Source organism: Mobula hypostoma, chromosome 6 (assembly GCF_963921235.1).
Source record: "Mobula hypostoma chromosome 6, sMobHyp1.1, whole genome shotgun sequence".
Classification (NCBI taxonomy): domain Eukaryota; kingdom Metazoa; phylum Chordata; class Chondrichthyes; order Myliobatiformes; family Myliobatidae; genus Mobula; species Mobula hypostoma.
In genome coordinates this window covers 104452217-104467766 of record NC_086102.1, presented here as the reverse complement: position 1 = coordinate 104467766, position 15550 = coordinate 104452217, and the positions used below count along the sequence as shown (strand labels likewise).

The window sequence follows — 15550 nt, the reverse complement described above, 5'->3', positions numbered from 1 at the left end:
CCAATTGCAGAGGGCGGTACAGAGGCCCAGGGTCTGCATCTTCTCAGTCAGGATTGTGAGAATGATGGTATTAGATGCTGAGCTGTAGTCGATGAACAGCACCCTGACATAGGTGTTTGTGTTGTCCAGATGGTCAAAAGCCGTGTGGAGAGCCATTGAGATTGCGTCTACCTTTGACCTATTGTGGCAACAGGCAAATTACAAAGGGTCAAGGTCCTTGCTGAGGCAGGAGTTCAGTCTAGTCATGACCAACCTCTCAAAGCATTTCATCACTGTCGATGTGAGTCATTAAGGCAGCTCACATTATTCTTCTTAGGCACTGGTATAATTGTTGCCCTTTTGAAGCAATGGAAACTTCCACCCGTAGCAGTGAGAGGTTGAAAATGTCCTTGAATACTCCTGCTAGTTGGTTGGTTTTTAGAGCCTTACCAGGTACTCCATCGGGACCTTCTGCCTTGCGAAAGTTCATTAAGACAGCCTAACATCAGCCTCTGAGATGGAGATCACAGAGTCATCAGGTGCAGCAGGGATCTTCACAGCTGCAGTTGTGTTCTCCCTTTCAAAGTGTGCATAGAAGGAGTTGAGTTCATCTGGTAGTGAAACATCACTGCCATTCCTGCTATTGGGTTTCGCTTTGTCGGAAGTAATGTTTTGCAGACCCTGCCAGAGTTGCCATGCATCTAATGTCACCAGTAACCTGGTTTGAAATTGTCTCTTCGCCCTTGAAATAGCCTTCCGCAAATCATACTTGGTTTTCTGGTACAGACCTGAGTCACCAGACTTGAATTGCACATTAAGTCTTTGTGGCCACACACTCATCCACACAGGTTTTAATGAAGTTGGTGACAACTGCAGCATACTCATCCAGGTTCAAAGATGAATCCCTGAATACAATCCAGTCCACCGATTCAAAGCAGTCCAGCAGGTGCTCCTGTGCTTCCCTTGTCCATACCTACTTGGTCCTCACTGCTGGTGCTGCAGTCTTCAGACTTTGCCTATTCTCAGGGAGTAGAAGTACAGCTAGGTAATCAGGCTTCTGGAAGTGAGGGCATGGAATAACATGGTAGGCACTCTTGATGGTGGTGTAGCAATGGTCCAGTGTGCTGTTTCCTCTGGTATTGCAAGCAATCTGTTGATGGTAATTGCTTAGTGATTTTTTCAGACTGGCCTGGTTAAAATCATCCAAAATGATGGTGAAGGCGTTAGGATGCGCTGTTTCGTGCATGTTGATCCCATTGCTCAGATCATCTAAAGCCTGCTTGACATTGGCCTGAGGTGGAATGTAAACTGCACCCAAAACGACCCCAGAGAACTCCTGTGGTAGCTAAAAAGGATGGCATTTTACTGATTGATATTGCAGAATTGGGACAGCACTGATATATTTGTGCACCAAGAAGAGTTGATCATGAGGCATACTCCTCCACCTCTGCTTTTGAGAGGCTCTATAGATCTATGCTGACGGTGTATAGTAAACCCGTCGATCTGGATCGCTGCATCAAACTATGTATAAATTAGATGCCTCTGCTTACAGGCAGCCACAAAGCAAGAAACCCAAAAGAATCTAATTATAAAAAGGAAGAACAATAAAGAAAAAAAACAAATTATACAAACAATGGAAGCAAACAACAGCATTTGGAACCAAATTGAGTCCATAGATCCGAATCCCTGGAGCAGCTGGAGTAGGCCCAAAGACAAGCCTCAGTCTCCAGTTCATCATATAGCAGGACAAGCTGCTGCGAAGCTCACAGTCACAAAGCATTTAGCAGAGGGAGCGGACGCACAGCCTCAGTGTCAAGGAGAGAGGAAGGAACATTGCAGGAGAGCAAGTGAAATCAGGTGATCTTCAACTGCAGTCTCTGCCTTTGCAGTCTATCTGGGCTGGCATTTAAATCATCCAAACACTGGGTCTTGCCCTGCTGCAGGGCCTCGACTTCGCTGCCCAATCCAAAGCCATTCTTAACCTCTCCAAATCGGCTCGGTGCTTAGAGAGATCCAACGTCACACCTGGATTAGGTGAACAGACACCAAAGCTTCTCCATCTTGACTCCTCTTCAAATCACTCATTCCAATTCCACCTCTGTTTCCAAAACTGCTTCAAATACGAGGTACCCTGACTTTGCGGGGCACCAGCACAGATCCTCATCCTTCGAGTCATCTTTACCTTAGCTCACCTCTTCATTGTTTGCGGTGACAGTACACAGCTATCTCAGAAAAGTGTTATTAATGATGTTTTGGTCGTATTTTAGCCTTTTGAAAATCAGTAAGCTGTTGCACAACTTCAGTACTGCGACCTTAAACTAGAAAGTCTAAAGCTAAAAATTGGGCAATACAAAAAGAAAGAACTTAATTATAAATAAATAAGCAATAAATATTGAAACATGCATTGTAAAGTCCATAAGAGTGAGTCCATAGGTTGTGGAACCAGTGCAATATTGAGGTGAGTGAAGTTATTTTCTCTGGTTCAAGAGGGGATAAGTTCTGTAACACTTTTCAGTGATAACATCCCGTACAAATGTGCATGCTGTCAAATCCTTTTGTTCCCCAGACCTGGAATACCTGTAGCTGCTGTGCAGACCCTACTGGCTGCCAAGGGAGTTCACGGCTGTTATCATCACAGTGGTGTACATTTCACCACAGGCTGATATTGACCTGGCTCTCAAGGAATTGTACGAGACCATCAACTGTACGAGACCCAGAGATCACAACTGAGAACACCCTGACTGGCTGCATCACTGCCTGGTATGGGAACTGTACCTGCCTTAATCGCAGGACTCTGCAGAGAGTGGTGCGGACAGCCCATCGCATCTGTAGTTGTGAACTTCCCATGATTCAGGACATTTACAGCGACGGTGTGTATAAAGGGCCCTTAAGATCATTGGGGACCCAAGTCACCCCAACCACAATCTATTCCAGCTGCTACCATCCGGGAAACGGTACCGTAGCATAAAAGCCAGGACCAACAGGCTCCGGGACAGTTTCTTCCACCAGGCCAGTAGACTGATAAACTCACACTGATGAGTGTAGTCTATATTACATTGACTGCTCTATTTATTATAAATTACTATGATTGCACATTGCACATTTAGATGGAGATGAAACATAAAGATTTTTACTCCTCATGTATGTGAAGGATGTAAGAAATAAAGTCAATTCAATTCAATCTTGAATCACATTATGAGTTGTTCTCCATACACTCAATAGGTCACAATTTCAGTAAATCAGAATTAATATCACCGACATATGTCATGAAATTTGTCTCTGCGGCAGCAGCACAATGCAATACATATTAATTAGAAACATGACGGAATCTTGCCAGCTCTTTAAACAGACCTCGCTGATTTTCTCAGCCTAGTTTAGAAATCCCCATCACATGATGAGCAAGTCATAGTGAACACCATAATGAATACAGACTGACCAGTCTAAAGAGGGGCCAAACCCATTTAAACTTCAATTTAAGAACCAAATCCTTGCATTTTATAGCAGAAGACCAATCAACCAGTCGTACACCTGAGCTGGATTATTCACCATCCCATTCTCCAGTCCTAAGAAAACTTGAAGCTAATTTAAGAGAACACTTGATTTTTTAAAATTGCATTTAGAAAGACAGCACAATAGGCTGCACTGCCCAATTACACCCATGTGACCCGTATGCCTTTGCAATATGGGAAGAAACCCACATGGTCACGGGGAGAACATACAAACTCCTTACAGATAGCGGCGAGAACTGAACCCTACTCACTGATGTTGTAATAGTGTTTCATGAACCACTATACTGTGCTGCCCATAATAAATACATGAAGAAGAAGTGAGACAAAGTAATGTGGGAGAAGTTTGGAGCGGCACATAAACAGGAAAGTGAACCAGTTCAATGACCTTTGCTGGATTATACAACTTGCAATCGACTGCCAAATTTTTCTCTGTGTAAACAATTAAAAATTTAAAATTATTCCTTCTAATTTCTCCATTCTCTGAGGCAATAGTAAATACATGCTATCCAGAACAGTGGAAGTAACAGTTTTTGAAGATAATTTGAGAAAAGTCAACTACACACACATTCAGATTTCTAATTAATATATAGAATAATTATAAACACAAGAGATTCTGCATATACTGGATATCCAGAACAACATACACAAAATGCTGGAGGAACTCAGCAGGTCAGGCAGCATCTACGGAGAGGAATAAACTGTGGATGTTTTGAGCTGAGACCCTTCATCATATTTTAGTCATTTATATTTTACATAGGCTTTTCTTTCCTTTAAGTTCCACAGCTATGGTTTCTGTAAATGATTTATGGAAGAAAGCAGACTTGTTTTACGCAGCACATTACACTTTGTGGAGGAGGAAAAATGCACCTTATAATTAAGCACGTTTGAAATCTAGTTAATATTTTAATATAAAGAACACTAATTTGTGCAAAGAGCAATGCAATAGGGTCAAGACTATCTGTTCCAACAGCAAGGGATAAAAATTGGAAGGTCACTCGGGATTGCTCCTCTGGGAAATTGCTACAGGATCTTTAATGCCATTCCTGAAGAGAAAGGTGCTAAGATTTTGTCTATTCTAACCTCTGATCATTCACTGGAGTGTCAACTGAGATTTCAGTGATGAACTTTCTGTAACGAAATTTTAAAGTTCAAAGTATCTATTGTCAAAATATGTATACACTATTTTGAAATTCATTTTCTTGCAGGCATTTACAAGTAAAAATACAATAGAATTTTACGAAAAGTTATACATAAATAGACAGTGACAAACAACGTGCAAAAACAAACTGCAAATAAAAATAGTACTGAGAAAATGAATTGTAAAGAGAACTTAAAGAGAATTGGTAAGCTGCAGAATCAGTTCACAGTGGTGAAGTTATCCACACCAGTTGACGAGCCTGATGGTTGTAACGTAACAACCGTTCCTCAACTTGATGGCATGAGACCCAAGGCTCCTGTACCTCCTGCTCGATGGTAGTAGTGAGAAGAGCACATGGCCTGGATGGAGAGAACCTTGATGGATGTTGCTTTCTTGTGACAGTGCTCCATGCAAATGTACTTAATGGTGCGAAGGGCTTTGCTTGTGGTGGACTGGGCTGTATTCACTACTTTCTCCAGCCTTTTCTGTTGATAGGCATTGGCGTTTTCATACCCGGCTGTGATGCGACCAGTTACAATACTCTCCACTTTGCATCTAAAGTTTGCCAAACTTTTTGCTGACATGCTGAATCCACAAAAACTTCTAAGGAAATAGAGGCACTGTTGCGCCTTCTAGAACCTTTAGGGTTGCACAGTATTGTAGTAGTTAGCATAACACGACTGCAGCATCAGCAGCAAGGGTTTAATTGTGTCGCTGTCTGTAAGGAGTTTGTATGTTCTCCTTGTGACCTATGGGTTTCCTCTGGGTACTCGAGTTTTCCTCCCATATTCTAAAGACAAACAGGTTAGTAGGTTACTGGTCACGGTTGTAATTGGGCAGTCCAGGCTCATTGGGCCTTAAGGGCTTGTTACTATGCTGTAACTCTAAAATAACAAAAACCCAAATGTGATTGACTCAGACATGGGAGTGCTTCCCACATTAGTACTGCTGGCACTCAATGTTACGACAGATCAGAGAACTCCCGTGTGCATAAAAGGAAGCCAATGAATCCCCAGATGTGGCTCCAGCTCACATCACTGCCATTCGGCTGAATCCTTATTCTCATAAAATTATCATCAGCTTGGAAGGTTCTGTGTACCTGGCAAACGTTTGTTTGGCCAGGCAAGGAGCAAGCAATATGTTATTTTTTCCATTGCAAAACAGTTCAACTTTAGCCTGGCTCAAGGGATAACTGAGGTTGAGGTCATTTTGTGCTCATGGACAAAAACAGCAGTAGCCACTCTGACAAAGTCATGCTCAGCAATTTACAATTGTTTAGAAAGCATGACTAGGAGTATTGACTTTGCTAACATGCACAATGAATTGCTTCAGCTATTAAGTTCCAGCAAATCTGACAGCTTCTGCTCTGATCACTGGTTAGACCAACGTTGATATAAAAGGCTGAAAAAAAGTTTTATTAGTTCAATACAGCATTTCTTGATCAGACTGGGTTCCAAAATAAAATCACTCCAGCAGCATAGAACATAGAACAGTACACACAGTATTGGCCCTTCAGCCCACAATGTTGTGCCAACCTACAAGAACCTACTCCACACTCAACCTATCCTTTCTCTCTCTCACAGACAACAATCTGCCATTTTTCACATCTCCATGTGCTATATCTTTAAATGGGAATAAGCTCCCACTACCTATTAAATGCTCCCAATGGCATGCACCTCAAATAGCCTCTGACAACCAAGTCCAGCTCCTGGCCATCACGTGTGGCTTGGCTACTAAGCCTGGTGGAACCTTTTCTACTGACAGAAGAGACAAAGGCACTTTACTGGCGCTTTAAAAACAGACGCTTCAGGAAGATGGGGCTCGTCAGCCATGGTTGGCAGCTCATCTAGAAGGAAACCCCTGATCTCAAACCTCCACTGCCTTGCGGATATACCCACTCATGGGGAAGGCTTCGAGAATAAACCCAGAGGGAAAAATCTGGAGCTGAAGTCCCTAAGATAGTCCTTTATTGAGTTCAACACTGACTGTCAACTCCTGCAATGCTGCCGGTGCCAAACCATATTGACCTCTGCCGTTCCTTTGGGTTCATCAGTTGTGAGGAGAGGGGGAGCTTTCTACATGGGCAACAGCTTGCTCTCCACATTGTACTGCCCAGGCTTGCGTATCTAGACAGCCAGGAAATAATATCCATGGTCGACCCTGACTAATAGAGGCCTGCTCTATAAACGTCCTTTATTGTAACAGCCTCCAAGACTGCTGGTCGTGAAGTCCAGGCACCCACCACTGTGTTAAAAAAAAATCCACCTCTGACATCTTCCTTAATCTTTCCTCATCTTAACCTGATATTCTCTGGTATTGGTCATGTTGCCCTGGGAAAAAGTCTCTGACTGTCCACTCTATCTATGCCTCACATCATCTTATACACCTTATTGAATTAGACTTTATAATTATCTTCCTTGTAGGTTAACACTCTTGTGTTTGTTTATATTTTTATACAGTTGTTTATGTATATGCAATAGTTCAGTGTTTTCCAGTAGTTGCAGTTGTGGGTATCACATTATTTGAATGGGGGCTCTCCGATTGGTTGACTCAACTATGGAAATTCAACCGAATTAGCAAACTGGGATAAGAGGCCAGAGTATGTTGGATTCACTCTCTCTTGTCTCTGTTCTTTGCTCTTTGTCTCCTTGTCTCTGTCTCTCCCTCATGTTTCTTTTCCTTTGTTTCATTCTTGTAATGGTTAATAAACAGTCACAAGCAAGTTTTTATACCATTCTTGACTTTTGAAGAACCTTGGATCAAAAACATCAGTTTCCAACAATCTTTACCAAATTATTTCATCTTCACTTGCTCCAAAGAGAACAGCCCTAGCTTGTGCAACGTCTCCTCAAACAACATGTTCTCTAATCTAGGCAGCATCCTGGTAAATCTCCTTTTTTACCTCTTTGAAGCTTCCGCATTCTTCCTCTAATGAGATGATCAGAACTGACCACAATAATTCAGTTATGAACTAACTGAGCTGCAACATTACCTCGCAGCTCCTGAACAGTCACCCTACCGCTGAACGCCAGCACACCATTCCCCCTCCTAACTACCATCAACTTGAACAGCAACTGCGAGGGATCTATGGATCTAGACCCCAAGATCTCTCTGTTCCTCTACACTGCTAAGAATTCTACCATTAACCTTGTACTCTGCCTTCAAATTTGATCTTCCAAAAAATATTCTCACATTTTTCTCAATTGAACTCCATCTGCCACCTCTCCACCCAACTTTGTATTCCGTCTATATCCCATTGTAGCCTATGACAACCTTCCACAACATCTCCAACCTTACTGTTACTTGCAAACTTACTAACCTATCTCATTCCACTTCTCATCCAAGTAATTTATAAAAATCACAGGGGTCCCAGAAAGATTCCTTGTAAAACATGGACCTCCAAGCAAAATATGTTCCATCTACTACTATCCTCTGCCTCCTGTGTGTGAGTTAATTCTGAATCCATGCAGTCAAGTTTCCATGAATCCCAAGCCTCATGACTTCCTAAAAAGTCTACCAAGGGGAATCTTGTTAAATGCCTTAACAGAATCCATATACACAAAATCACTGCTCTATGTTCAATTTGCTTTGTCACCTCCTTGAAAAACTTTGTGAGCTTTCCTCACAAAGCCGTGCTGCCCATCCCTAATAATACCCCTAATACTGTTGCTAATACTATATAAATTCACACACACTACCTCATTAAATAGAAACACTAATATACAATCAATACATGAACATAACATTAATAAGCGGGCTATGAGTCCTCCATGGCTGATTTTATCATAGCCTCAGTCCCACACCACCAGATTCAAATACAGCCACTCTCTTTATAATCACTACCTCAGTATAGCAACAATATGACCACCTTGCATTGCAATGGACTTGTAATTTGTTCCTATTGTGTTTGTTCTTATACAATTATGTATAATTATGCTTAATACAGAACAATACAGGACAGTACAGGTCCTTTGACCCACGAGGTTGTGCTGACCTTTTAATCCACTCTAAAATCAATCTAATCCTTCCATCCCAGATAGCTCTTTATTTTTCTTTCATCTATCTATACACTTCAGAGCTTCTTAAATGTTCCTAATATACCTGTGCAAAAAACAGCTCTGACATTCCCCCCATACTTTCCTCCAAACATCTTAAAGTTATGTTGCTTCATATTAGCCATTTCTGCCCTGGGGCAGAGTCGCAGAACACTACCGCACAGAAACCGGCCCTTCTAGTCTGTGCTGAACCCTTAATCTGCCTAATCCCTTTGACCTGCATCCGGATCATAGCCCTCCATACCCCTCCTATCCATGTACCAATCTAACTTTCTCTTAAATTTTGAAGTCACCCCTGTCTCTAGACTGTAGTGGCAGTTTGTTCCACATTCTCACTACTCTCCGAGTGAAGAAGATACTCATGTTCCCCTTAAACATTTCACCTTTAACTCATGACCTCTCGTTGTTGTCTCACCCAACTTCAGTGGGAAAAAAAGTCTGCTTGCATTTACCCAATGTATACCCCTCATAGTTTTACATACCTCTACAATCTCCCCTCAATCTTCTACATTCTATGGAATAAAGCCCTAAACTATTCAACCTTCCCTATAACTTAGGTCCTCATGTCCCGGCAACGACCTTGTAAATTCTCTCTGCACTCTTTCAATTTTATTTACATTTTTCCTGCAGGTATTATGGGTGATCAAAACTACACATAGTACTCCACACATTTTAATACCACATCCTATTCCCATTCTGACATGTCTATCTACGGCCTCCTCTACTGTAAAGATGAAGCCACACTCAGGTTGGAGGAACAACACCTTATATTCCGTCTGGGTAGCCTCCAACCTGATGGCATGAACATCGACTTCTCTAACTTCCGCTAATGCCCCACCTCCTCCTTGTACCCCATCTGTTACTTATTTTTATACACACATTCTTTCTCTCATTCTCCTTTTTCTCCCTCTGTCCCTCTGACTATACCCCTTGCCCATCTTCTGGGTTTCCCCCCCGCCTTGTCTTTCTTCCCGGACCTCCTGTCCCATGATCCTCTCATATCCCCTTTACCAATCACCTGTCCAGCTCTTGGTTCCATCCCTCCCCCTCCTGTCTTCTCCTATCATTTTGGATCTCCCCCTCCCCCTTTCAAATCTCTTACTAACTCTTCCTTCAGTTAGTCCTGACGAAGGGTCTCGGCCTGAAACGTCGACTGTACCTCTTCCTAGAGATGCTGCCTGGCCTGCTGCGTTCACCAGCAACTTTGATGTGTGTTGCTTGAATTTCCAGCATCTGCAGAATTCCTGTTGTTTGCATAGTACTCCAAATTAGCCCTCAACAATATTTCAACGTAACAGTGCAAATCCTGTACTCAATACATTGATTTAGGAAGGTCAATTGCCAAAAGCTTTGTTTACAACCCCATCTACCTATGATGCCACTTTCAAAGAATTATAGATTTGTATTCCCAGATCCCTCTGTTCTACCTCTCACCTCAGTGTCTACCACTCACCATGTAAGATATACCCTGGTTGGTCCTCTCAAAGTGCAACACCTCACATGTCTGCCATTTTTCTTGTTGTTCCAGATCCCACTGCAAGCTTTGACAGTCTTTCTCACTGTCCACTACACCCACAATTTTGTTGTTATCTGTAAGTTTGTTGACTCAGTTTACCACATCAAACAGATCATTGATATACAGTAGATGTCAAACACCAACAGACCCAGCACTGATCCTTGCAGCACACTACTGGTCACAGGCCTCCAGTCAGAGACACAACCATCTAAAACCACTGCCTTTTTCCCGAAAGCCAATGTCTTATTCAATTTACTATCTCATCTTGAATGCCAAGCGACTGAACCTTCTTGACCAACCTCCCATGTGGGACCTTGTCAAAGGTGTTGTAACGTCCATGTAGACAACGTCCACTGCCTTGTCCTCATCAACTTTCCTGGTAACTTACTCAGAAAACTCTAAGATTGGTTAGACACAACTTACCACACACAAAGCCATGTTGACTATTTCTAATCCATCCTTGTCTATCCAACTACTCATAACTAGTCCTGTAGAGTGTCTCAGAAAGGCATTATTAAGGACCTCCAGCACCCAGGGCATGCCCTTTTCTCAATGTTACCATCAGGTAGGAGGTACAGAAGCCTGAAGGCACACACTCAGCGATTCAGGAACAGCTTCTTCCCCTCTGCCACCTGTTTCTTAAATGGACATTGGATCTTTGGACACTACATCACCTTTTTTAATATACAGTTTTTCTGTTTTTGCACTTAAAAAAAATCTATTCAATATATGTAATTGATTTACTTGTTTTCTCTGCTAGATTATGTATTGCATTGAACTGCTGCTACTAAGTTAACAAGTTTCACGTCACATGCCAGTGATATGATCAGAATCAGAATTGTTATCACTGACACATTCTGTGAAATCTGTTGTCTGCTGCAGTACAGTGAAATACATAAAAAATTACTAAATCCTTCAAGGAATATAAAAATTAAATCAGTAGTGCAAAAAGAGAGCAAAAATAGACCATTCAGAAATCTGATGGCAAAGGGGAAGAAGCTGTTCCTAAAATGAAGAGGCCGCGTCTTCAGGCTCCTCCCAGATGATAGCAATGAGGAGAGGGTGGTGAAGATCCTTAATAATGGATGTCATCTTATTGAGACATTGCCTCCTCGATGTTTGGGAGGCCAGTGCCCATGATGGAGCTGGCTGACTCTTCAACCCTCTGCAGCTTTTTACGACTCTGTGCACTGCAGCCTCCATACCAGACGGTGATGTAACCAGTCAGAATTTTCTCCATGATACAGCTGGAGAAATTTGATGGGAGTTTTTGGTGATAAACCAAATCTCAAAATAATGTGCCCTCTTCATAATTGTAGGCTCAGCCTTCCGACATAACACAAACCTTTCATTTCATTGTATTGGGCATGTGGCCAAGTGGTTAAGGCGTTCATCTAGTTACTTCAAGGTTGCTAGTTTGAGCCTCAGCTGTGGCAGCGTGTTTGTGCCCTTGAGCAAGGGGCTTAATCACACATTGCTCCAGAGTCTGTGCGAGGAGTGGTGCCCACACAGACTTCCAATCTGTGCCTTGTGAGGCATGAAAATGCCCGATGCAGACCTCTCATGGTCTGAGTCGACGTTCCCTCCCCTTTCATTCCAGAAGAGTTGACGAATAGCACAACGTCTTAGAACATAAAACAGTAAATCACAACATAGGTACATCAGCCCATGGTTTTCAACCAACAGTAACCCATTTGATAGAATAGTGTTGCATTTGCTCAGTCCCTTCCCTTCCTGAAGGTGCCCCTGCTCTCCGCTTCAGATTGACCTCATTGAAACCTATTGAATATTGAAAGGCCTAATAGAGTGGGTGTGGAGAGGATGTTTCTTATGAAAGGAGAGTCTAAGACCAGAGGATACAACATCAGAAAAGAGGGGCGACCTTTTAGAACAGATATGAGGAGGAATTTCTTTACCCAAAGAGTGGTGAACCTGTGGAATTCATTGCCTCAGGCGGCTCTGGAAGCTAAGTCATTGGGTATATATAAAGCGGAGGTTGATAGGTTCATGATCAGTCAGGGTGTCAAAGGTTATGGGGAGAAGACAGGAGAATGGGTTTGAGAAGGCTAATAAATCAGACATAGGCTGGCATAGCAGACTGGATAGGCTGAATGACCTAATTCAGCTCCTATGTCTTACCATCTCTTCAAAATCTTTGGTGCCATTACTAATCAATGGCATCTGTTTTAAATACACTCATTGTGAGGGGGATAAAACAAACTGGGATATGACGGAAGGATAGGTAAAAGGCTGAATATGGAGGAATCTGATAGGAGAGGATAGTGAACCATGGAAGAAAGAGGAGGAGGGGAACCAGAGGGAGGCGATGGCGATGAGTGACTGTGCAACCAGTATTGCAAATGGGGGAAAAATGTGAGTCCTTTCCCCCCTTTTCCCTACTCAACTTCTTACTTCATTGCCCTTCCCTACCCACCTTCCCCCTCATCCGGTCTCACCTATCACCTTATACTCCTTCCCCTTCCACCTTATTTTGGCTTCTTTCCCCTTCCTTTCTAGTCCTCGTGAAGGGTTTCAGCCCAAAACGTTGATTGTTTATTCCCCTCCACAGATGCTGCCTGACCTACTGCGTTCCTCCAACATGGTCCCACATGTATCTCTTACAAATCTGGATTAATTGGTTCTGATAGTTTGCTGTCAGAGCCAGCTAGCATTAATTCATCATGAAAAGATTAACGGCTACGACCCGAGCAGCTTCAACTTCGTGGAGACACAAGAGGTTGCAGATGCTGAAAAGAAATCTGCTGCGGAAAAAAAAAGACAAACAGCTGGAGGAACTCAGCTGGTCAAGCAGTGTTTGAAGAGGAAAATGGCCAGTTGACATTTCAGGCTGAGACCCTTCAAATGGACTGAAAGATAGAGGGGTGATAGCCAGTAGAAAGAGATGAAGGGAAGGTTTGGGGCATGAGATGGCTCTAAAATTACTGACACACAATTATGGTGAGGCAAAGGACTGAGATGACGGAATTGACGTGCATTGCTACTTTACTAAGAGGAGGCCTGAAGACACACACTCTATGATTCAGAAACAGCTTCCTCCCCTTAGATTTCTGAATTGTCTTTGAACCTATGAACTCTACCTCATTACTTTTCTTTTGTACTATTTATTTCTGTAACTTATAGCAATTATGTTTTGCACAGTATTGTTGTCACATCGGGCTCGCAAAGCTAAAGGAGCTGGCGCAAGGAGACATGGTGGCAGCTGATGAGGTGCTGGTGGAAGGCGATGGCCTCCACCTGCCCGAGGAGGAGGCGCCAAATGACGTCTCGCTGGCTAGCAGGCTGAGCGAGTCGGAGATGGAGGGGAGGCGGGTGGCGCCCCTCGGCAGGTAACCCCTCACTTTGCATGCATTCAATTTAGGCCAACCTGTCCCTGCTGTTCGCTGTGCCCAGCTATGATATACACCAGATCGCTATACCTGCCTTTTCATCGGCTACATGCGGCGGTCCACGTTCTTAGCCTTCCATGCTAATGCTCCCCAACACTTTCTCTGTGGCGCTGCTTCCTGCACCTGTGCCGAGCTCATCAATTTTAGATGTGGATACTATAGAGAGAGTGCAGAGGAGGTTTACAAGGATGTTGCCTGGATTGGAGAGCATGCCTTATGATAATTGGTTAAGTGAACTTGGCCTTTTCTCCTTGGAACGATGGAGGTTGAGAGGTGACCTGATAGAGGTGTATAAGATGATGGGAGGCATTGAGCACGTGGATAGTCAGAGGCTATTTCCCAGGGCTGAAATGGTTAACATGAGGGGGGTGTAGTTTTAAGGTGTTTGGAAGTAGGTACAAAGCGGATGTCAGTGTGGGTGATGGGTGCGTGGAATGCACTGCCAGCAATGGTGGTGGAGGCGGATACAATAGGGTCTTTTAAGAGACTCGTAGATAGATACAGGGAACTTAGAAAAATAGAGGGCTATGCGGTAGGGAAATTCTAGGCAGTTTCTCAAGTAGTTTACATGGTAGGCCGAAGAGCCAGTAATGTGCCGTAGATTTCCGTGTGTCTTATTTCAGCAATAACTAAACGCATTCTGATTCCTCTCCCAACATTAACCATACGAGCTTATCACCATGCAGTCCTGACGAAGGGTCTCGGCCCGAAACGTCGACTGCACCTCTTCCTAGCAACTTTGATGTGTGGAGCTTATCACCATGACAGGAGCCATTAACAGTAGAAAGGGTGAACAGTTTCAAATTCCTGGGTGCCCACATCTTTTAAGATCTACACTGAACCCAACTTACTAAATCAATTCCAAAGAGAGCACACCTGTGGCGATAGTGCATCAGTAGCAAATTTCTAGAGAGAGCATTTGTACTCATTGCATCACCGTCTGATTTGGAGGTGCCAATGGACAAGTCGCAGAGGGCTGTAAATTCAAAAACAGCTCTGTCATGGGCACTAGCCTCCCCAGCATGGATGACATCTTTAAACGAGGATGCCTCCAAAAGTGGCATCCATCATTAATTACCCCACCACCCAGGACATGCCCCTTCTCATTGCTACAATTAGGGACAGATACAGGAGCCTGAAGTCACACTCAACGTTTTAGGAACAGCTTCTTCCCTTCTAGCAGATTTCTGAACAGTCCATGAATATTACTTTCCTATTTTGCTCCGTTTTTGCACTACCTCATTTATAGTTCCTATTGTGACCTGCAGTGTTTTTGTGTGTATTGCGCAACAAATAGTAATAAACGTGATTCTGAAATTTTCCCTCATCCACTGGGCAGAATAGGTGCAATGACACCAGTCCAGTCCCAAGGTATGATAAGTCTCTATTAACTCAGCTCACGGATACCCTCGCCAAATTCATCATATCCACGAGTCCCTCGCTCAGCTCCCCCGCCTTCACTCCCCCCACTAAACTGAAGGCGATGAGATTTCCTTCCAGTCACAAAACTTAGAGGTGATAAAGGAACAGGTAAATTCTGCAACATAATCAACGCATAAATCTGAGATTGAATAACAATATAAGTGTCCACATTGGTGCAAAAAGGCAAAGACGGTCAGATCCACTAGCACGGCCGGAAGGGCCCGATCCTTGGGCTGTGCCCGCTCGCAGGGCCGTGGAGGCGCTGCAAAAGGGTGGTGGGCGAGGCCGGAGAGGGAACGGAGAAGCCCAAGGAAACACTCACACTGAACTCCTGGAGGCCGCAGCACGGGAAGGAGCGGGAGTCAAAAAGCGAATCCACCCAGTCCGCCATCTTGTCGCAGCAACAGCGAGAGGGCGGGGCCAGTGGTGAGAGGGGGCGGGGTCAGATATGGTGAAAGGGCGGGGCCAGTGGTGAAGGGGTCAGAGGTAGGAGTGGGGGGGGCAGAGTCAGAGAGGGTTAAAGA

At 43.6% G+C, this 15550-nt stretch overlaps 1 protein-coding gene across 1 annotated transcript in view; it reads right to left on the bottom strand.

Annotated features, from left to right (window-relative positions):
- Window positions 1-15438, bottom strand: part of cnppd1 (cyclin Pas1/PHO80 domain containing 1) — a 64970-nt gene extending 49532 nt beyond the window's left edge. The window contains exon 1 of the mRNA XM_063051352.1: window positions 15349-15438. Within this exon, the coding sequence (XP_062907422.1) occupies window positions 15349-15417 (69 nt within the window). The 5' untranslated portion in view covers window positions 15418-15438. The remainder of the gene's footprint in view (window positions 1-15348) is intronic.
- Window positions 15439-15550: the final 112 nt, after the last annotated feature.